General features: G+C 43.3%; 1 protein-coding gene across 1 annotated transcript in view; it reads left to right on the forward strand.

Moving 5' to 3' along the window:
- The window catches only part of LOC124802937, a 581822-nt gene that overhangs the window by 358323 nt on the left and 198434 nt on the right, over positions 1-25065 (forward strand). The window contains exon 6 of the mRNA XM_047264022.1: positions 9563-9626. Within this exon, the coding sequence (XP_047119978.1) occupies positions 9563-9626 (64 nt within the window). The remainder of the gene's footprint in view (positions 1-9562; positions 9627-25065) is intronic.

The following is a 25065-nucleotide window of genomic DNA, read 5'->3' on the forward strand; positions in this document are numbered from 1 at the left end:
CGCAGGAATAAAGCTCACCACAGAGTACAAGTTGCTTGCATTGAGGCTGCGTTTTATCTCTCCAAACTTTTCCACAGAGGAGTTATCCTCTAGGAACGTCGTTTCCAGCAAGGCCTCTTCTTATGTTATCTCGTAAGCTGACGTACCAGGCACTCATACTCAGTGTTCCTTCCTCTCACACCTAACCGCTCTCCTCAGTCTCGTCGTCAATCTGGCCGCAATGATGCTGCACCTTGCCTGCAGATCTCATCTCCAACATGTGACAATCTTACTTTCTTTACATTCCTAGATTACGCTATCAACTGTACGATTCTCAATACACTGTATCAATTCTGTGCGAAGGTCTTCAAACTGTTTCTGATTTTTCGAGATTATGTTTTCAATCCGTGTGTCAAATCTTTTTAATGCGGCCCGCGTGACACGTTTTCTGACATTGAGCTCTTCCATGATTTGTTGCGCCTTACCAGACGTCTTACGTGCTAACTTAACCACTCTTTGATTAACGTTAGACACTGCATCCTGCACCTGGTCAACGTCAGAACGCATCTTTTTCTGGTCAGCCATTAACGCTTGTATCAGCTCGCGTCAGTCTCTCGCCCCTCTCCGGATTTCAGCAAACTGTTCATTGACTTCTGTTCGTAATTTTTGCTGATCTTCGCGGACTTTTTTGAACCCAGCATAAGTTTCAAATTGGAGACTACTTTAGGCAGCATTTGTCTCTGTTTTTAGCTCTACCGTTTCGGTCTTTAAATTCGCCGTTTCAGTTTTCAAGTCTACTAATCCCGCATCCGTTGCTATATTTAAATTCTTTAACCCCGTATTTATTTCAAATCTCAAATCTTCTAGCCTTGCATTTGTTGTTTCACTCGTTCGTTTTACGACCATAGTGAGTTGCTTCAATAATGCAAACACACTATCCGATTCTTGGCCCTCGTCACCTGCCACTATTAGATGAAAATTTTCCCGCTCGTGTCTTTCACGTGGAGTTTCACCGACTTCCGTGCATAGTGCGGACGCACTTACACACATTCTTTCTGTTGTAAACTTTCCAATTTGCTTCAAAGTTACTATATTCGTTTCAACATACCGAAGTTGCTCGTCCTCTGACTCTATTTCTGACCCACTAGATCCGTCATTAGTTTGTTTTTGCGCATTCGCTGACTGTGATACCAATTTTGAAACTGCTACCATTCCCTCTGAACTATCACTACATCGCGTTTCGTGACCTGTACTCGAAACCTTTTTTTCCTACATCAGTTTCTATCCTGTCAAGATCTTGAGTTTGACCTATCTGCGATACTCTCCGTTCTTCCGTCATTTCTGATGGTTTAGCTAACCTCTGTCTTTCTCGAACTGCGCGAGCCTGCACTCTCGCCAACATCAAGTTATAGGACCTTACACGTTTCCAAAATATCATAGAAAGTTTCTTAGACTACGTGCACAACATTAGCAATACTGCTTACTGTTTGTGGAATTTCAACCCAACTCAACAATGCCGTAAATAACCTCGCGCGCGCCAGCGAGGTAACGCAAATCTACATCTACTCAATGATACTTTGATTCTACGTATCAGTACAACCTTTCTACACTTTGGATCACACATTTAGTGTATTTGTCCACTACACATTTACATACATTGGGTAATCTCATCACAAAACGGGCATGGGTGTGTGTGTTTGTCCTTAGGATAATTTAGGTTAAGTAGTGTGTAAGCTTAGGGACTGATGACCTTAGCAGTTAAGTCCCATAAGATTTCACACACATTTGAACATTTGAACATTTTTCATCACAAAACAACATGAAATTTTTTTCAAGATCCAAAAATTTATGTTTATTAATAATTTGACTAATTGTCATCCTGGCAGGGTCACCATTTGTAAGGTGCGTTGGTTTTTTGTTTATTCTTGAATGGAGAACAAATGTGTGAGGTGAAATGACAAGTTTAACGTTGCAATATTTCCCACCGCATTACCACTTTTCACACAGTTTTCAACTCGCCAACATAAAAACATTGCAATGGACAATGCATCTTGCAAACATCAAAAAGTGAAATACGTTTATACACAACAATGTTAAATATTAACTCTCTGAAAGAACATTAATCTTAAGCACGATATTATGAAAGTTTAATACGAAGATTCTTTATATTACTCCTAAGAACAATAATAGGAAAGTTTAAGTGGACGTTTCTTTATAAAATTGCTCCTACACATACGTTATGATGTTGGTCAGTACTATAAAAATCACCCGATTCCGGTTCAAAGTTCGGTACTATTTAGGATGACAATCAAGTCTACGATGGATGGTTAGTCAAGTGACAAATTTGAGCGCAAGATTACCCAAGGCCACTCGAGTTTACAGTGGACGGCAAGTTGGTGAAACAACAAAGTTTACGCCTCTGCACCTCGTATTAACCTTAAGCTGCGACGTGCTGCTCTCTGCAAGGCCGCTCTCTCCCACTGAAATTCCTACAAAACTAATCTGGCCTTTGCTGAGCTTTCCAGCAGAAACCTTCCCTATGTTTCTCATTATGTGAGAAAACATGTACTCAGCCCTAGTCTTATTATGTGGCGATATACACGCGCATGGTTGGAACAGCGTGCATATTATAGTGCATTCTCAGTTCTCACAAGAACAATTAACTGATCCGGCTGGTTCGTTTCTCCACGGTAGGAGCTAAACGTTGCTACAGCTAATTTTAACTGGAATGCAGCCACTGTGAACGCAGTGTCCACACCAGTTTCTTCTCTGCATCGTACGGAGCATTAAGCACTCCGTTCTGCACTTGACACCAGTTCAGAGAAGAGTCTCAACACAAAATGTCTCTCTTGTCATACTCGTGGCAGAACTGCCTCCCTCCACTTGGGTTCCTTTTTCACGTCACGACTTTTTTCGACCAATAGGAACGTTCCTCCCATTTTGTAGAAACACCCTCTACCAATCGCAACGTCCCTTCTATCAAACTGCGTCGAAACGTCAGTAGTTTTCTCCTTCCTAGTCAGTTTCCGCCATTCAGACGTTTTGTGCCCATTCTAGACGCTTAAGTACATTGACCTTTCCATGTGTCACAGTCGGTGGAGGAAAATGCGTCACTTGCTTTTGTTCGTATCCTGTTGGAATTTCGAAACACAGTTTTCTAAAGCTTCTTCTCTGCCCTTGTACCAATTCCCTCGCTACATTCGGCCCTCCAGTTTGAATCACCTGGCCCAGGGTCATTGTCCTCTTTCCTGCCACTCCTTTAAGTGGTCGCCGGCGTAAGTCCCGCAGCGTAGTTTCGCTACGCCGTTGTGGAGCTGGCTTTTCAAAACTAAAAGCGACTTGACTCGCGTTCCCTGTTCTACCTTCTACTCAAAAACATGCGTTGTATAGGAATGGTGTGTTAATTACTGTCGATTGATTGCCATCCCTTTTTGCATTACATATTGATAGGCAAATGTTCTCATAGCTGTCGACTTACATTAGGTGTCATCATCACCTTCTCATTGCGATTTGTAAAGGTCTCATGTAAGGTGCGAACCTCACCACTTACTCTGCCACCTTACACAGTGTAAACTCTTAGAAAGATACCAAGCCGTGTCTACAGTACACGGGTCAAACAGATGTGGTTACGCAGAAGTGAAGAAGCTTGTACAGGCCACACTAGCGTGGAGAGCTGAATCAGACCAGTCTTTGGACTGAAGACCACAATCACGTCTACAGCAACATTCTGTACGGTATGTGGTGGAGGGTACCTTTGGTACCACAAACTGATCTCCGTGTTCCACCACCAACTGGAGCGTGAGAAGAATGATTGTTAGTAAGCCTTTGCATTTGCACTAATTTCTCGAATTTTCTCGGTGCGCTCATTTCGGGAGACGTATGTTGACGTAATATGTTATCCGGCTCTTTCCGGAAAGTGCTCTCTCAAATCGTCAGTAGTAAACCTCTCTGTGATGCTCACGTTTGCCACTGGAGCATGTTTAGTTTCTCTGTAACGCTCTCCCGTGACGAAACGCGCCTCTCTTCATTGGATCTTCTCTATCTCTTTATGTAGGTCCTACATGGCAAGGGTCCTAGACTGATGAACAATAGTCAATAATTGGTCGAACGGGCGCCTTGCAAACCAATTCTTTAGCGGATGAATTACATTTTCTTAAGATTCTTCCTATGAATCTCAGTCTGGCATCTGCTTCTGTTTTATGATATTAAGAGAAATCAAGAGTTCAGTTGCCTACAGGCGTTGACATAAATCAATGATGAAGGCTGAAAATATGTGCCAGACTGAGACTCGAACCCAGATGCTCCGTTCCGTTAAGACTTCGTTTTGCAAGGAAGTCTCCAGTCCAGCTGTCGATATTCGATACTCGGTAAGCTCGTATTTTTTCTTCACTAAACAACAGTGCGGGATGGTGTGGAATGCCTCCTGAAGTCTAGGCATCAACCCGAGCGCTGATGCCCACACCGCTATGGATCTCATGGAGGAACAGGACGAGCCGAGTTTCGCAAGTCAAAATTCTGAAGTCAGAATTGCTGTATCCACCTGATTACCTTCAACCGTGGCTTTCAGGATGCCAGGACGTGTGAAAATTGCGAGTTGGATTCCGCATTACCGATGTTTTCAGAACCCATTGTGGCTGGCACCGAGGATGTCATTCGGTTCAAGGTGTATCCTGTTTGAGCTCGAAATACTTGTTAAAATTCTAGAACATATGGATGTCACGTGAACAGTTCCGTCTTGTCTTCTTTGTCAGACACGCACTGAGAGACTTGCCTGTCAATTACTCTAACAATCAGCATCTTCCAAACCAAGCTGTGTGCGTTTTAACTTAAGCACAATCAGGCATGTCGCTCTACTAATATCAGACAGCAGGGAATACTGTTAGTAAATCTATGATAGCCAAATTTTTTGGGATCATTCTGGATTGTACACAGACATACAAGCAATATTACAAGAATATGAGGGTAAAGTGGAAGTGGAAATCAGAAATAACATCCTTCGCAAGATAACTACTGCTACTACGCCGGGCTATCGACCAAAAACCCAGCTGTGTGCGTTTCATCTTAAGCACAATCAGGCATGTCGCTCTATTAATATCAGACAGCAGGGAATACTGTTGGTAAATCTACGATAGCCAAAATATTTGGGATCATTCTGAATTGTACACAGACATACAAGCAATATTACGAGAATATGAGGGTAAAGTTGAAGTGGAAATCAGAAATAACGTCCTTCGCAAGATAACTACTACTACGTCGGGCTATCGACCAAAAACTCGAAGAACGACGGCACCAGCGACATGTTACAGAGCTGCAGATTATGCACCTCCAGTATGGTACGAGTCTACCCACGCAAACATAACTGAACTGTGTAGGTTTATTAAAGACTGTTTGAAATCCACACTACTTGCAACGTTCTACCATACCCCAAGCATAGCTCCACCACACATTCGTCATGAAGTAGCAGTCAGTGGGGGAAGAACAAGTCAGGCTCATCAGAAAACCCACCGTTGCTTGGGCACGTACCAGCAGCTCAAAGGGTGAGGTCCAGAAGGAGTTTCCTCAAGGCCACTTTTGTCTTGCAAAGAACAGCAGCTACTGTTGTTGTTGTGGTCTTCAGTCCTGAGACTGGTTTGATGCAGCTCTCCATGCTACTCTATCCTGTGCAAGCTTCTTCATCTCCCAGTACCTACTGCAACCTACAGCCTTCTGAATTTGCTTAGTGTATTCATCTCTTGGTCTCCCTCTACGATTTTTACCCTCCACGCTGCCCTCCAATGCTAAATGTGTGATCCCTTGATGCCTCAGAACATGCCCTACCAACCGATCCCTTCTTCTTGTCAAGTTGTGCCACAAACTTCTCTTCTCCCCAATTCTATTCAATACCTCCTCATTGGTTATGTGATCTACCCATCTAATCTTCAGCATTCTTCTGTAGCAACACATTTCGAAAGCTTCTATTCTCTTCTTGTCCAAACTATTTATCGTCCATGTTTCACTTCCATACATGGCTACACTCCATACAAGTACTTTCAGAAACTACTTCCTGACACTTAAATCTATACTCGATGTTAACAAATTTCTCTTCTTCAGAAACGCTTTCCTTGCGATTGCCAGTCTACATTTTATATCCTCTCTACTTCGACCATCATCAGTTATTTTGCTCCCCAAATAGCAAAACTCCTTTACTACTTTAAGTGTCTCATTCCCTAATCTAAATCCCTCAGCATCACCCGACTTAATTCGACTACATTCCATTATCCTCGTTTTGCTTTTGTTCAAATGGCTCTGAGCACTATGGGACTTAACTGCTGTGGTCATCAGTCCCCTAGAACTTAGAACTACTTAAACCTAACTAACCTAAGGACATCACACACATCCATACCCGAGGCAGGATTCAAACCTGCGACCGTAGCGGTCACGCGGTTCCAGACTGTAGCGACTAGAACCGCACGGCCACTCCGGCCGGCTTGCTTTTGTTGATGTTCATCTTATACCCACCTTTCAAGACACTATCCATTCCATTCAACTGCTTTTCCAAGTCCTTTGCTGTCTCTGACAGAATTACAGAATTCCTCGACTTCACAATATCTCTACAGGGCTCTCCCATCGGAAACCTTCCCACTTGGGTGGGTTGGTTGGTTGGTTGATTTGGGGGAGGGATCCAAACAGCGAGGTCATCAGTCCCATCGGATTAGGGAAGAATGTGGACGGAAGTCGGCCGTGCCCTTCCAAATGTATCATCCCGGCATTTGCCTGAAGAGATTTAGGGAAAACCTGTATCAGGTTGGCTGGACGCGGGTTTTTACCGTCGTCCTCCCAAATGCGACTCCAATGTGCTAACCACTGCACCACCTCGCTCGGTCCCACTTGGGCATGGACAGGATTACTCTGTGTGGAGGTCACTCAACCATCTTCCTTCTGGAACTAATGGATCCGGCGGTGAGCTGCAGAAATAGCACTTTCCTTTGACTACCGCAAACTGTGACTGTGGAGAAGCACAGACCATGGAGCACATACTTAGGGGTGGTCTAATTTCATCTAGAGGCGCGATGAGACTGATAATTGTTTACTAAACCAATGTCTTTTGTGGTTTAGTAAGGTTGGTGCTGTTGCCGCGCCAGTTACATGTTCTGCCTATTCTGCCTATCAAAGTGAGAGAATTCGCTGTTCTACTATAACTCACGTGACCGTTTCCAACAAGGTAAGTGTCCCACAGCTTTTTGTTCACATTCTACGTCGAGCTCACTTAAATCAGCATATTCTTAATTATCTTTGCATACGGTGCAGTTGGGAAAAAAATTGTTTATGGTGGTCACATAATATTTTCTCAGTAGATACGCGTTTGGGGCGGAATGGTCTATTGGTGTTATGTCCTAGCCAGTAATGCCACCCGAGCCCGCTGCCAAAAGGTTGGCAGCATCAAAGTCCGGACGCCGTCCGCATAAGCAGCGCCAGCGAGACAGGAAATCGCCGCAAGTCTGCGCGCGCCACCGCTGGCTTCTGGCTTCTTAAGCGCTGGAGTCGCGAGCGCTGGCACAGTTCTGTATTCGCCGCTCAGTTGTATACTCGCCTCCGAATTGTGTACTTGGTAGTCAGTTGTGTGTTCATCGCAGCAGAGTTGTTGTTTGTCGTCAGCCGACGCTGACCTAGCCGCTCCGACTCGAACTAGACAGATTTCTGTAGACACCGAGTTCACTACTGTTCTGTATCTTCTTTAATAAAGATAAGTACCGACTTTTATTTAATCAGAGTGTTTGGGGTTTCATCTTTCTGTTTACTGTTCCAGCGGACCGGTCGGCCCGCTATTAAAAGTGTGGCGGTGACTTCGTAAGCCATTTCTACAGCCAAGTGTTTGTCGCTACGAACACCGCCACAAAAATTGGTATAGTCCGTTCCGTTTCATGTCGCCTTTTATTCTTCATCTGACAAGCTCTACCGCATGTTTTGTCTTTCTCGTTTGGAGATGGTACGTCATTATGTATGGAAAACGGAGAGAGAAAATTAGTCCACGAAAAATTTGCATCAATCAATAACTCCACTGTGTAAAGCTACTTTACTTTTGGCCCAGAAAATGTTACACCAGTACTCAAAGTTACACCAGTGCAGAAACGAGTGACAAGGAAGAGAGGTAAAGCCGCTATTCTCACATCATCTCCCTACATGAAAGCGCTCCAAGAAGCGGTCAAAAAGTTCTTGGAAATTGAAGAAGCTAAAGAGAAAAGAGCAAAGATCACCTGCTGCCTCCAGAAGAAAAGAAGAAAATGAAATGAAAAGGACAAGATCTCCAATCAAAGAAGAGAAAGATAAAAGAAAAGTAAACGGACTCTACAGAAGCCGGCCGGAGTGGCCGAATGATTCTAGGCGCTACAGTCTGGAACCGCGCGACCGCTACGGTGGCAGGTTCGAATCCTGCCTCGGGCATGGATGTGTGTGATGTCCTTAGGTTAGTTGGGTTTAAGTAGTTCTAAGTTCTAGGGGACTGATGACCTCAGAAGTTAAGTCCCATAGTGCTCAGAGCCATTTGAACCATTTTGAACTCTACAGAAAATGAAAAATCCGAAGACTAAGAAGATGTGGCATGTGTACATTGAAACGAATTATATTCCACTTCAGTCGAAGGACTGCATGTCACAAGTGCACGCAGTGCTGGTATAGATAGTGAGGACGATGGAGCCCAGCTTATCTGTAAGATGTGTCATCGAAGACAAACTAGAAGACTCTTTCTTAGGTTATTGACGTAAAGAACGAAACATACTATTTTCTGCTATCATCACTTGCAAATTGTATCAGAAAATGTTTAAATAAACGGCTCCTAATTTTTCTAAATAGTTTGTTTTTATTGTTGAGTCCGTTAAAAATTTTGACGGGCCGTTCCGCCCCCGATCTCCCCTAATAACCATATAATTGTATTTGTTTCTCACTCGAATAAATAATAAAACATTTTCAGTATCTATGCACTTTGAATAAAATATAAACATTTCAAAGAATTAAGACAGACCTTCAGGGCCCGGAACGCAGCCTGATTGAAATAAAACTGATGTTTGCTACTGGAAACCGAGGTGTCTCCCTTGTCTTTTAGCACTGTAAATCGGTCTGGCTCCTACAATTATTCTTAGTCTTTTGCCGAGCAATGAGTCCCGAGCTCTGACAGAATCGCATTGCTTTATGAGACTCTTCCAAACCAAATCAGCGCATACATCCAAACCAAAGGGTGTACAACTTTACCCTGATAAGAGGGCTCATACTACCAACGTCTTTGTAAATTTGACTCGAATTTGTATTCAACGAAATAACGTCACACACCCTCTCAACAACTCACTTTTTTATGACAGGCAACGTATTTAGGTCTTACCTGGTATCCATAGATCAGCTGCTAATACCAAACTGGTTCCTTTGTGGAGACCGTAGCACAGTTCGTACGCCAACCTGGACCGTCCGTAACCTTTGTCGAGGTCATGTATAAATCTCTGCCCAATCCGATCCATCAAAACGTTTATCTTCCTTCTTCCAACATACGTTTATACTTTTAAACTTTTCTAAAAGCAAATGTACAAGCATTGCAACATTTTTTATTCCGTTTCAGGTGTCACTAGACAGTTGCGGAAAACTTTCCGATGTGTACGACACGTCCACTGACAGCTTTGAAGGTGAGTAGAGCGCTATGCAGGATGCATTTGTATGTGTGTTTGTGGTATGTAGGCACACACATGTTGAGTATTACTCTACTACTAAATTACTTTTTTAGCGAGCAATAAAACTGTATCCAAGTGAATGACCGTGGAAATGGGAGAGGCGAATGTCCAGTCTTACAGTAACATTATGCTTCCAGAATGAGATTTTCACTCTGCAGCGGAGTGTGCGCTGATATGAAACTTCCTGGCAGCTTAAAACTGTGTGCCCGACCGAGATTCGAACTCGGGACCTTTGCCTTTCGCGGGCAAGTGCTCCACCACTTGCCCGCGAAAGGCAAAAGTCCCGAGTTCGAGTCTCGGTCGGGCACACAGTTTTAATCTGCCAGGAAGTTTCAGTAACATTATGGCTGTAATCTCACTATAAAACACCAAACCAGACAGAAAGCCAAAGAGGATGCAGATTTTTGTGTGCTAAAGGAGAAGACCAGAAGGATCTGCACAATCATCTGGTATCACCATCAGCATCACCAGCAGCAGTAGCAACGACAACCATTCGACGCACACTGCTGAGTAAAGGTTTCCCCTAGTCTCTTCTATACATACACACATAAATACGTTCAATCAGTTCGACAAGAAAGTGTACGCCATGAGAGAGATGAGCATGTGGCATCGCTGGCCGGGAGTGCCCATTCGGGGAAGTTCGGCCGCCAAGTGCAAGTCTTATTTCAGTCGACGCCACATTGGGCGACACGCGCGCCGGTAATGAGGATGAGGACAACACAACACCCAGTCCACGAGCGGAGAAAATCTCCAACCCGGCTGAGAATCGAACCCGTGCCCGCTTGCATGGGAGGCAAGCACGTTACCACCCAGCTAAGCAGGCGGACTGTACGCTGTTATCTGCATGAGATAAAAGATACTATTACAAATGTATGTTTGCATGAAAATACATGTTATTACTAATTGCATAATTACCTAATAGTTAATCCAGTCGCCGGCCGCGGTGGCCGTGCGGTTCTAGGCGCTTCAGTCTGGAACCGCTCGACCAGTACGGTGGCAGTTTCGAATCCTGCCTCGGTCATGGATGTGTGTGATGTCCTTAGGTTAGTTAGGTTTAAGTAGTTCTAAGTTCTAGGGTACTGATGACCTCAGATGTTAAGTCCCATAGTGCCCAGAGCGACTTTTGAAGTTATTCCAGTCGCTGCCATCATCGATTATAGCTAGACACCTTTTTGGCATCCTTTTCACTAGATTTTCTGCATATTCTCTCGGTAACGAACTCCATATATGACAGCTGCTTTAAAGTATGTGTTGGCTTTCCTTTAAACTTCCTGTTAATATACGACCAAACATTTTCGATCGGATTTGCTTCCGGAGACACTGCAGGCCAATCCATCGTGGCACGCTGTTGCCTTGTTTCCACGCTGTACAGAGACGGCTGCGCTGATTCGGATCATTATCCTCCTGAAGCACCCAGTTTGGCTCGTCCGAACCAAATAGCTTCTTAACAGATCTCAGAAGGCATTTTTTCAGCGTTTAAATCGGCTGTTAAATAAGTGCAAATAGCCAATACATTGAACTCTCACACTGTTTATCTATACATGTGCAAAAGTGCATTGATTACAGACTCGAGACTGCGGCCAGAGTTGTGGCTGAGGCGTTACATTTAAAATTATGGCTTACAACTTCTTGTGGAACTGCCTGTACATACAGACATACATACACATCCTGCGATCACAGACCCTGCAGACAACGCGGTGCATCCACATACTGCCTCCATTCCTTTCTGTTTTGTGCTCGGTTCCATCAGGCGTCTTCAGTCCGCAGGGCTACCGGGTCCTCCACCAGATCGTCCATCCAGCTCCGCCTTGCTCGCCTATGGGGTGCCTGGTGCCTGGTTTTCCCTCGGATGCGTTCTTCACCTGTTTTTTCCTGGTATACCGGCTACGTGGCCCACCGATTGGATTCTTTTGCTCTTCAGCTTCTATAGGATTTTTGGTTGTTGTATCAGGAGGTAGATTTCCTCATTCTTCCTCCTCCTCCTCCTCCTCCTCCATTCTCCTTTATCTAAGATGGACCTCCATATCTTCCTCATTGCTCTTCTTTCAAACACTAATAGTTTTTTCTTTCTTCGTTTAGTTAAGTTCCAGATTTGTGAGCTGTACATGACTGCTGGGCATATCGTTGTGGTACATATTTCCATCTTAGTATTCGGTGAATATTGATTTCCAGTTGCGCGTCTTCCTGAGCGAATACAAGCATTTCATTCCCACTGTTATTCTTTTCTTGATGTCCATACCTATGCTGTCATCACTCGTAAACCAAGACCACAAGTATTTAAACTGGTGAACTTTCTTGAACCTCATGCCATCTACCTCAAGAATTCCTTCCTGCTCTTGTCTTCTTCCTAACTACATGAAATCCGTTTTGTGTTGATTCACCTTCAGCGCAACTTTCTGTGCGTAGTCGTCCACTATCCGGTACATTTATTTAAACTCATGGATTTATTCACTTAGTAATATTATATCATCTGCATACGCGAGAGGTTGATGGGAAAGGTGTTAAGACATCAGGGAATGACTTCCATGGTACTAGAGGGAGCTGCAGAAGGCAAAAACTGTAGAGGAAGACAGAGATTGGAATACATCCAGCAGCTAATTGAGGACATAGGTTCTGAGATGAGAAGTTTGGCTACTCCTGCGGATGCTGTCATTTGCACGTTGGAAATCGACGAACTGGCTGTAGATATCTTGGTCATATTCCCAGTGTTTTTCATGCAACTGTTTTAGAGTGCAAATGTGATCTGTTGTAGAATGGTTTGTTCAAAAGCCATTTTGGTATTCCTGTATGTTGCCCTTTTGCATCCACGAGAATAATTCTGCTACACACATCCACATTACTCCTGTATGTTTTCTAACGTCATCTAGTCTCCTTCCTTCAGGTCGTTGTCTGGTTCTTCCTTTATCTTATCCATGGTCCATCTACCATCCACTCGCCTAGCTTCATGCCCCACCTACCTCCATGTGATTTCCTTATAGTCATAGTTACAAATTCCACTCTAGTGTACTCTCTGATCCGTTTCCTTGTTTTCTAGTCTTTCCCAGCCTCTCTCAACGTGACTGTTTCTCCATTGCTTGATGAGGTATCCTCCGTATCGAAATTGAAAGCTCATGCCATAAGTCAAAACCGGTAATATTTATATATGCATGCATATTATTTGGCGCTGTTAGGGGCTTCATGTCCCCTCTTACATTTAATCGAACACCTTAGTGAGTCAGCATAACTATTTGTACAGATTGTGAGCAATATACGCTGCCTGAAAAAAGAGTGAAGCATTCAGAAGACATGGTCGTATTTCACTGTAACTTCGTACATGTACACACCATCGACGGTTATGTAAGTGATTGATTGCAGTTTTTTGCGAAAGGTAGGACTGCTATCAGAGTGCATTAGTGTTTTTCGTGTTTAGTGTTTTTACAATGCCTGTTAGGCTATACGGGGGAATTGAAACGCGTCATATGTTGACTGGTCACTGTGAAGGATGCGGAGATGCTGGACACTCATTTAAGACAGCGTTATCAGCGCCTGATATCGAGTTTGAGAGGGGCCTCAGTGTGGGTCTCGATTCGGACGGCCTGTCGAATCGTTCAGTATCCAGATTTGTGGAGCATTCGGATTTGACAGTGGACTGTATGGGAAGATGATGGCAGGCATACTCGACGTCGAGGTTCGGTGCAACCGCGTTTGAGCACCACAAGGGAGGATCACTGCACTGTGCACCAAGCACACCATAACACCTTCACATCTGTGCCCGCAATCCGAGAAGCACTGAAGTTGCGCAGGTCACACCAACACTGAAGAAAGGAAATAGAAGTAATCTGCTAAATTACAGACCCATATCACCAATGTCGATGTACAGTAGGATTGAAACGTCCTGGCAGATTAAAACTATGTGCCGGACCGAGACTGGAACTCGGGACCTTTTCCTTCCGCGGGCAAGTGCTCTACCAACTGAGCTACCCAAGCACGACCCACGCCCCGTCCTCACAGGTTTACTTCTGCCAGTACCTCGTCTCCTACCTTCCAAACTTTACAGAAGCTCTCCTGGAGTGCGTGAGTCGTGCTTGGGTAGCTCAGTTGGTAGAGCACTTGTCCGCGAAAGGCAAGGGTCCCGAGTTCGAGTCTCGGTCCGGCACACTGTTTTAATCTGCCAAGAAGTTTCATATCAGCGCACACCCCGCTGCAGAGCGAAAATCTCATTCTAGAGTAGGATTTTTCGAACATATTTTGTGTTCGGACATTATAAATTAATCAGTTTCACGAGAAAGTGTACGCCGTCTTCTGTATGAAATAACACTATTATAAATATATGTTGACATGAAAATACATGTCATTACTAATTGTGCAATTACCTAATAGTTAATCCAATCGCTGCCGTTACCGATTATAGCTTGGCACCTTTTTAGCATGCTTATCAGGAGATTTTTTGCATATTCTCTCGGTAATGATCTCCATATCATCCTGATTTTATATGACAGTTGCTTCAAAGTGTATATTGGTTTTCCTTTAAGCTTCATCTTAATATACGACCAAACAGTTTCGATCGTTTTTGCATTCGGCGGCATTGCTGGCCAATCCATCGTGGACACCCCATTGTCTTGTTTCCACTCTTTGCAGAGACTGCTGCGATGTTTCAGATTATTATCCTCTTGAAGCGCCCACTTTGCCTCGTTCGAACCAAATAGCTTCTTAACGGTCCACAGAAGGCATTTTTTATACATATTGCACATTTTTCAGCGTTTAAACTGACTGTAAATAAGTGCAAATAGCCAAAACTACAACCGACAAAGAAATCATTCAACTCTCACACTGTTTACCAACACACTGTGCTAAAGCGCACTGAGTACAGATTAGAGATCACTACTAGAGATGTTGCTGCGGACGTTACATTTAAAATTATGGCTTACACTTTCTTGTGGAACTAACTGTACCTCAAAGAAAACGATCTATTGACAAATAGTGAGCACGCATTCAGAAAATATCGTTCTTGTGAAACACAACTAGTTCTTTATTCACCCGAGGTAATGATTGGTATAGTAACGGGATCTCAAATTTATTCTATATTTGCAGTAGGTTTTTGACACCGTTCCTCACAAGCGATTTCTAATCAAATTGCATGCCTGTGGAGTATCGTCTCAGTTCTAAGACTGCATTTGAAATTTCATGTAAAAAGGCTCACAGTTAATTGCCGGAAAGTGATCGAGTAAAACAGAAGTGATATCTGATGTTCCTCAAGAACGTCTTATAGGCCTTCCACTGTTCCTAACCTACATAAACGGCAACCCCGCTCAGACTTTGCCGATGATGCTGTCATTTACCGTCTCCTAAAGCCAGCATAACAAATTGCAAAATTTATTAGACAAGATATCTGTATGGTGCGAAAGGTGGCAACTGACTGAAAGGAACCAGCTAAATTATGGTTACGTGACAAATCATACTAATCTAAAGGTTGTTACTTCAACTAAATACTTAAGGTTACAGTTATGAATAACTTAAACTGAAACGAGCACATAGCTTGTGCGCAAAGACTGCGTTCTATTGACAGAACACTTGAAAGATGTAGTAGTTCTACCAAATAAATTGCCTACACTATGCTTGTTCGTCCTCTTCTGAAGTACTACTGCGCGGTATGGGATCTATACGCGATTCTACATCTACATTTATACTCCGCAAGCCACCCAACGGTGTGTGGCGGTGGGCACTTCACGTGCCACTGTCATTACCTCCCTTTTCTGTTCCAGTCGCGTATGGTTCGCGGGATGAACGCCTGCCGAAAAGCCTCCGCCCGCGCTCGAATCTCTCTAATTTTACATTCGTGATCTCCTCGGGAGGTATAAGTAGGGGGAAGCAATATATTCGATACCTCATCCAGAAACGCACCCTCTCGAAACCTGCAGCAAGCTACACCGCGATGCAGAGCGCCTCTCTTGCAGAGTCTGCCACTTGAGTTTGCTAAAAATCTCCGTAACGCTATCACGCTTATCAAATAACCCTGTGACGAAACGCGCCGCTCTTCTTTGGACCTTCTCTATCTCCTCCGTCAACCCGATCTGGTACGGATCTCACACTGATGAGCAATACTCAAGTATATGTCGAACGAGTGTTTTGTAAGCCACCTCCTTTGTTGATGGACTACATTTTCTAAGGACTCTCCCAATGAATCTCAACCTGGTAACCGCCTTTACCAACAATTAATTTTATATGATCGTTCCACTTCAAATCGTTCCGCACGCATACTCCCAGATATTTTACAGAAGTAACTGCTACCAGTGTTTGTTCCGCTATCATATAATCATACAATAAAGGATCCTTCTTTCTACGTATTCGCAATACATTACATTTGTCTATGTTAAGGGTCAGTTGCCACTCCCTGCACCAAGTGCCTATCCGCTGCAGAATCTTCCTGCATTTCGCTACAATTTTCTAATGCTGCAACTTCTCTGTATACTACAGCATTATCCGCGAAAAGCCGCATGGAACTGCCAACGCTATCTACTAGGTCATATATATATATTGTGAAAATATTCGGGGTAGCAATCAATAAAACAAAGGCGTTTTCGGTTGTGGCGGTATCTTTTCACTAATTTTCAATCATCAACATTCTCCTCCGAGTGCGGAAATATTCTTTTGGCGCCCATCAACATAGGAAGAAATTACCACTGTAATAAAATAAGAGAAATCAAAGCTCTCACGGCAAGATTTAAATGATTGTTTTTTCCGCGATTTATTCTCAGAGTGAACGATAGAGAAATAGCATGAAGGTGGTTCCATGAACTATCCATGAAGCACTTAATTGTAAATTTCAGAGCAGTCACGTGGATACAGATGTCGTTGTAGACGTTCTGCTGGATAGGCGTTTGTGTAAAGGCTACAGCTGCAGCTGCAGAACTACATATCTCCTACTGCGCTGTCTCGTCCGCGAGGGAACCCACACCGATACCGTTGTCCCCTCATCTAGCGCGCCATTTCTGCAGCTAGGGACCAAGCAATTTTGTACAAGTCTGCGATTTACTACGTCACACTACTATCGGTAGTAGTATCGTTTACAAGATACCAGACAGGTTCACAGTTCAGCAAAAGCTGACGGCAGAGAGGATATTGTACTGGTTTAATTTTATCCATTTCCGTCAGCGTTTCTTCCGTGTCTACTACTTTCGTAATACAGTCATATCGTGATTTTATTTCAATGCATGACGCATTTCGAGTCCTGAGTGTTCACCTTCAGGTTCTTTGACAATCTACATCGCTTATTGTTCTACATTTAGGTTAATTCTGCTTCTGGTGAGATTACAATGGTATATTACGAAGCGGGAACATTGTGAATACAAACCTAATACAAATCGAAAAACAACTTACTGGTTCCTGTGGCGGATACATGATTGTTGAAGCACAGTATAAAGTGAACATGTTTGTGCACATATATACACTTTCCGTTCTGCAGTATATTTTGTAAACACAAGTCAAAGAACTTCAAATGTATAGATACTGCAACTCTACAAATACACAGGTGTTATTATTTCAAAAAAATAACCAAAAAAAGTAAAACGGCGAAGATCAGTTTGGATTCCGCAGAAATGTTGGAACACGTGAGGCAATACTGACCCTACGACTTATCTTAGAAGCTAGATTAAGGAAAGGCAAACCTACATTTCTAGCATTTGTGGACTTAAAGAAAGCGTTTGACAATGTTGACTGGAATACTCTCTTTCAAATTCTAAAGGTGGCAGGGGTAAAATACAGGGAGCGAAAAGCTATTTACAATTTGTACAGAAACCAGATGGCAGTTATAAGAGTCGAGGGACATGAAAGGGAAGCAGCGGTTGGGAAGGGAGTGAGACAGGGTTGTAGCCTGTCCCCGATGTTATTCAATCTGTATATTGAGCAAGCAGTAAAGGAAACAAAAGAAAAATTCGGAGTAGGTATTAAAGTCCATGGAGAAGAAATAAAATCGTTGAGGTTCGCCGATGACATTGTAATTCTGTCAGAGACAGCAAAGGACTTGGAAGAGCAGTTGAACGGAATGTACAGTGTCTTGAAAGGAGGATATAAGATGAACATCAACAAAAGCAAAACGAGGATAATGGAATGTAGTCGAATTAAGTCGGGTGATGCTGAGGGAATTAGATTAGGAATTGAGACACTTAAAGTAGTAAAGGAGTTTTGCTATTTGTGGAGTAAAATAACTGATGATGGTCGAAGTAGAGAGGATATAAAATGTAGACTGGCAATCGCAAGGAAAGCGTTTCTGAAGAAGAGAAATTTGTTAACATCGAGTATAGATTTAAGTGTCAGGAAGTCGTTTCTGAAAGTATTTGTATGGAGTGTAGCCATGTATGGAAGTGAAACATGGACGATAAATAGTTTGGACAAGAAGAGAATAGAAGCTTTCGAAATGTGGTGTTACAAAAGAATGCTGAAGATTAGATGGGTAGATCACATAACTAATGAGGAGGTATTGAATAGAATTGGGGAGAAGAAGAGTTTGTGGCACAACTTGACAAGAAGAAGGGACCGGTTGGTAGGACATGTTCTGAGGCATCAAGGGATCACAAATTTAGCGTTGGAGGGCAGCGTGAAGGGTAAAAATCGTACAGGGAGACCAAGAGATGAATACACTAAGCAGATTCAGAAGTATGTAGGTTGCAGTAAGTACTGGGAGATGAAGAAGCTTGCACAGGATAGAGTAGCATGGAGAGCTGCATCAAACCAGTCTCAGGACTGAGGACAACAACAACAAAGCACTTGTGTATTTGTAGAAAACAGTATCTTTACATCTGACTTCTTTTGACTTGAGTTTACAAAATGTACTGTAGAATGAAAAGTGTATGTATGTACATAAACATGTTTACTCATAGTATGCTTCAAAATCCATGTATCCACCACTGGAAAGCTATTTTTCGATTTGTATTAGTTTTGTAAATTTATATTCACAATATGCCCACTTTATAATATACCACTGTGATCTTAAAAGGACCAGAATTAACCGAAATGTGGGAAGGTAATTGATGTAGACTGTCAAAGAACCTGAAAATGAGCCCTCAGGGCTACAAAATTCAGATGCATCGTGTATTAAAATAAAATCACGATTGTGACAGAAGGCTGTTGTTCTTTATTTTTCAAGAGTACACTACTGCTTAGCGACCATATCGATGCCCCAATTTTTACACCCCATGGCTGTTAAGTGTGCTCAAGCAGTATTTTCTGGAACCTGACCTCAGTTTGTTTTGTATGTCCATCCTCCTGACTGAATGTTTGTGGGACTTCAGCTGTTCCCTTACGTAATAAAAATGAAACACCTGTAGCCGTCCTTTCGGTGTTATTTGTTATACAGAAACCAGTTTCGGTGACTCAATACATCATCTTCAGGCCTCAGCTGACGCTGAGGGGGTCAACACCATCGTATATAAGATCCCATCAGTTGCCAACAATTATGAACTGGCTTCCGCAGAATGCTGTAACTGGGAATTGCAGTTACAGTATTCTACAGAATATCAGTTCATAGATGTTGGCCACTAATGGGATCGTGTATACGATGGTGTTCACTCCCCCACCGTTAGGTAAGGCCTGAAGATGGTGTACTGAGTCAGCGAAACTGGTTGCTATATAATAAATAGCATCGAAAGGACGGCTGCAGGTGTATCATTATATTACATGACCTCTGTTGTGTTGAGCACGCTACATCTCAATGCCATCGAGTGAGATGCACGCACCGCGGACCTAACTATGAACATTCCTCACATCATGCGATGACTCTCTAGCACTTTGGTGCCCCGTGGAGTATGCACCACCAAAGGTTGCTGCAGTTGTAATGATGGAAATGGGTGCTCCATACTACTAGCTAGGTCTCTCCAGTTCAGTTATTCCTGCACGGTTGACACTGACATTTTGTACCATAGCTAAAAAAAAAGTATTACAATTCCATGAGGCCTTCTAAAGGAAACTAAATATTCTTTAATATTGTTCCAAAATAGGCCAAAATGGTTCGATATCACTGAAGTATGCTGATAATGGAAGGTGAGATGTACTTGTTATTTCATTTTCACGCTCCACCCTACCTCTGTGGTTAATCACACAACTGCCCTACACTTTATGCCTGGGCTCCACTGACGCCACCACAGAATTATCTTGACGAATATGTTGCACAGGCAACAGCTATTTGGATATGGCGCTTTAGTATTTTAAATCTTGAGCTTGCTTTGGTCTCATCTCGGTGACATACATATACATACCATTCAGTTTGTTGATCTTTCAGAGCCATATGTTCCAACGGAAGGCGTTTCACAAGTATCAGTTTTAGGTCCATTTCTTTCTTTGTTTTTGGTATACATAAACGACTCCGCATTAGGCGTTAGGGATTCAAAGCCATTGCAATATGCAGATGACATCAGTCTATTGATCGGAGGGAATAATAACGAATAAGATCTTACTACGTCTGCAAAAAATACCATGAAGGAAGTGTCAGTGGTTTACCAGAAACAGACCAAGAATTAAATCTTCAGAAAATAACAGTCATGAACTCCCGTACAGAAAAAAACAAAAGTGCAGCACAACCAGTAATATGTGTAGATAACCAAAACACTATTGCTGTTACGGAAATTAAATTTCTTGAAATTCCTGTTTAAAAAAAGAAGCTTGAATTGAGTTATATCACATACTTAAATTCGAACCTAGCACAAATGACCTATGTACTAAGAGTTCTTTGGAACGACACTGGTGCTGCAACACTTAGCGCCGTATACTTTGCTCATGTACATTCATTACTGAAGTATAGTATCATTTTCTAGGTAAATGCACACCATACGAAGGCAGTTTTCAGGAAATAAATTATAGTTATAAGAATAATGAAACATGCAAGAATCAGAAAACCATTCAAATTTTTTTTAAAGTTCTAAACGCCTTATCCCTTCACTGCATTTATATACTGAAAGTAGTTATGCATGTCAAAAAAGCTGATTTAAATAATGGAACCTGCACCAGTTACATATATTTTGCTGCTTAGCAGAAATGCACTTGAAATTGAGAATAAATTCTCGGAACGTGTTGTGTTAAGCAGCAAAAAAGTAAGTAAACGGTGCAGTTTTCGTTATTTAAATGATGAATGACATAGTTTCAGGCTTTCCCAAAACACCTAATATGATGAACGAAAGTAACAAAAAATATGTGCTGAAGAAACAAAACTGGACGGCCCTGCCCATAGTGCTCCTAACGTTCTCAACTGGGGGGAGATCCAGCGACCTTGCTGGCCGAGATAGGGTTTGGCATGAACAAAGACAAACAGAAGGAACCTTCGCCGTGTATGGGCAGGCATTATCTTGCTGAAATGTAAGCCCAGCATGGCTTGCCATGAACAGCAACAAAACGGGACGTAGAATACGACGTACCGCTGTGCTGTAAGGATGACGTGGATGACATGGGGGATCGATGGATTGGGTTGTATGGGCGCAGAACGGCAAGGTCTTCAGCGCCCGCTCAGTAACAGATTGAGACGGGTGTCAAGAAAATTCTGAGAACAGTAAGATAAAACAGAACGTAAAACACAGGTAACAAGGTTGGAAAAATATGTGCCTACCAACACCGAAACGTGGGACGAAGCATGCCGTCAGCAGTAAAACATGGACAACACAAGAAGGAAGTGGTAGAGGGAGCTAAAAAAATATAGCAGATGGAAGTGGCCGGCTGACCGCAAGGAAAAAAGGGAGGAGCCAGCCACTTTGCAATACACTAAAACCTCCGCCTAAAATTTAAGGCCAGAGTCCAGACACATCACAAAACTTTAAAAACCTAGACACACACGTATCATCATTAGCTAAAACACAGGGCAGATCCCCATCAACTTGTGCTTCTGCCCTTGCATCACGGTATAAAATGCAGTCTGTTAAAATGTGGCGGACAGAGATGTGCACACCACAAGCATCACAAAACGGTGGAGCCTCCCGCCGTAATAGAAAGCTATGTGTGAGAGGACAGTGCCCAGTCCGAAGACGCGTGAGGGTCACTTCCTCCCGCCTGAGCAACCGGCAGGAGGAACGCCATGGCCGAGTTGTTGACTTCACCAACCGCAATTTATTGGCCGTCACCGCCAGCTATCTTCCTCCCACAACTCCATTCACTTCTTGTGGGGTGCAGAAATGACACAGTGCAAGGGAATAGGACACTGGACCACATCCTGCTCTCTGCAGGCGTCCTTGGCAGCCCGATCGGCCTGTTCATTGTCCCTTATTCCTACATCACCAGGCAACCAGCAGAAGGACACCTCCTTACCCAGTCATTGGAGCAAGTACAGTTGGTCATATATCAGCTGGACCATCTCCTCAGTTGGGTACAGATACTGCAATGATTGTAAGGCACTAAGAGAATCGGAGCAGAGGAGAAATCGATTGCCCCGAACACGATTCATCTGCTCCAGTGCCTTCAGGATCGCGTAGAGCTCCGCTGCGAAAACGGTATATTCATCATGGAGGCGAATCCGGGTAACATGATCAGGGAACACTACAGAACAGCCAAGGAAGTCAACCAGACTATCACTCCTGGTTGTCTGGATGTATGGCGGTCCAGTCAGATTGGTATTCCGCAGCTCTCTGAGGCTCCTCAAGACGTATCTCCGGCCTGAAACCCAATTGACTGGAGTAGAACAGTCTTCAGTGAAGAGCCCCGCTTCGAACTGAGCGCCGACAACCAGCGAATACGTGTTTGGAGACGCCCTAGACAGCGGTGGGAGACCAATCTGAAGTCGTCCGCCATTCGTCCGGCTCCCACGAGTGGTGGTCTGGGGTGCCATTTCTTTTAATAGCAGGACCACTTTGATTGTCATGCGCAGTAACCTCACGGCACAGCTGTACGTTGGCGATATTCCACGTTCCGTTTTGTTGCCCTTCATTGCAAGCCGTTCTCATTAACATTTCAGCAAGATAATGCCAGCCCCCACATGGCGAAGGTTCCTACTGCTCGTCTTCGTGCTTGCCAAACCCTAATGTCAGCGGATCTCTCCCCAATCGAGAAAGTTCGTGGCCCTAGAGGCAGGGCCTTCCAACCAACTCGGGATTTTGACGATCTAACGCGCCAATATGACAGAATTTGGCGCGATATCCTTCAGGAGCGCATCCAGCAGCCCTATCAATCAGTGACAAGCCGAATAACTGCTTGCATAACGGCCGAAGATGGACCAACGCGTTACTAACTTGCTCAATTTGTGAAGCTCTTGATTTTGAGTAAATCGTCCAATTTTTCTGAAATTGTAATCTTTTGTTGGTCTGCACATGTGCTTTACGTTTACCGAATTCCGTCCCATTTGGATAATTCCTTCTTGGTGCGCTTTTTTTTCTTAGAGTGTATTTTCATTTCACGACATTTCACTGCTGATTGTTCAGTTTGAACTGGTACTGTCACCAGTAATCGAACCGAGATTACCGCATGTTTTCCTTCTCAGTTACTTACATAAAAGTTCTGAACTTGTTTATCAAATTTCGCTTCCTTTGGCGGCAAATTTTCTAAAACTTAGCTACTTACTGGCGAATTTTCTTTGTATTGAACGCAAATTGTTAACCTTAAAGCGTAAATTGTTAACCTTGAAATGAGACAATATTTTGTGCATGGTTATTGATGGAGAGTCATCTATCAAAACAAAGTGATTTCTGGCGTTCCCTAAGTTAGAGTTATAGACCCTCTGTTGTTCCTTATCGATATAAACAATTGAGGAGACAATCTGAGCATGCATCTCAGGTTGTTTGCAGATGATGCTCTCGTTTATCGTCTAGTAAAGTTGTGAGAAGATCAAAACAAATTGCAAAACAGTTTAGAAAAGATATGTGTATGGTGCGAAAATTGGCAATCGACCGTAAATAATGAAAACTGTGAGGGCATCCACAGGATTCCTAAAACGAATCTTTCGCAATCCCGTCTTGTTTGAATAATTCCTTCTTGATGCGTCAATTTTTTTTTTTCGTGTATGTTCCCAGTTAACCTGCCGTGCGTAACCGTAACGACTCTATTGCTCACCTAAGTACTGCTGTTAGCTTCAGAAATAGTGTTGTGTAAAGTAACACGCTGCTCAGACAAACGAAGGACACGACAAAAGCAAATCCCAGCACGAACGTTAAAAAAATGTAATCCGCTATAAATTTTAAGGTTTGCTAGAATAGTATAGTGCTTTACTAGGCACGGTACTATTTGAGATGGCTTGCCTTAAAAATGGTTCAAATGGCTCTGAGCACTATGCGACTTAACTTCTGAGGTCATCAGTCGCCTAGAACTTAGAACTAATTAAACCTAACTAACCTAAGGACATCACACACATCCATGCCCGAGGCAGGATTCAAACCTGCGACCGTGGCGGTCGCTCGGTTCCAGACTGTAGCGCCTAGAACCGCACGGCCACTCCGGCCGGCGGTTTGCCTTACCTTGGAGCTGTATTGCCTAGCCAGTTATAAGGGATCTATAGTTTAACGTGGACTGCGAACTCCGATGCAGCCCAGCATGTTTCAGATTAACGAACTTTGCCAGAGGCGAAGGGCGCGGCAAGTGAGAAATAAAAATCCTAGTACTACTCGGGGATCGAACCCCACACCTTTGTACTCGCCTGGCACTTACGCACTTTATTTATACTGACTCAACTACACACACGCAGCTGAAGGAAGGAACGAATGAAGATGAGGGATAACGTCCCGTCGATGACGAGATCATTGGAGAGGGAGCACAAACTCGAATCGGGTGAGCATGGGAAGAAAATCGGTCGTATACTTTCAGAAGAACCACCCTGGCATTCGCCTTCTGTGATTTAGGAAAATCTCGGAAAATCACATCTGGGTTGCTGGCTGGGTATTCCAACCGGCGTCCTCCTTATTACCTGTCCAAAGTCTTAAGACTCGACACCACTGTCAGTGTCCATACCTATCTGTGATAACCATGAACTGAGACGGCAGAGTTATGTAATAACAGCGAACATAACAGACGACGTGACCGAGCTTACTTTCTGATTGTTTGTTGCTATAACAGGTGTTCTGTAAATAACTATGTCAGCCAGTCTGATATTTTTATCCACGTACCGATGCAAACGAGGGAACACGGAAGCAACTGGTATTACCTGTCAGCGGATTATATGTTTGGATTAAGTGGTTTCCTGTGCGATAATATTGCGATGTCTTGTTTGTATGCACTGCGATCAGGAGACATAATCGAGGAAATGATAACAGAATAACATCAGAGAGAATTCCTGAGGGTATTTGCGTGCCGTCATTACAACTACGAGAAAATGCTTTTTGCCCCACCAGACGCGCTTCGCTTTATTGAGATAAAGCATCATCAGTAGTCTGTAACTAAAGACATTTACAATCTGATTTGTTTTTAAGATGGAAAAACAATTTGTTGGTTTTTGCTTACGGTAATTTCTGCTTGGTGT

The sequence above is a fragment of the Schistocerca piceifrons genome, chromosome 6, assembly GCF_021461385.2.
Source record: "Schistocerca piceifrons isolate TAMUIC-IGC-003096 chromosome 6, iqSchPice1.1, whole genome shotgun sequence".
NCBI classification, from domain to species: domain Eukaryota; kingdom Metazoa; phylum Arthropoda; class Insecta; order Orthoptera; family Acrididae; genus Schistocerca; species Schistocerca piceifrons.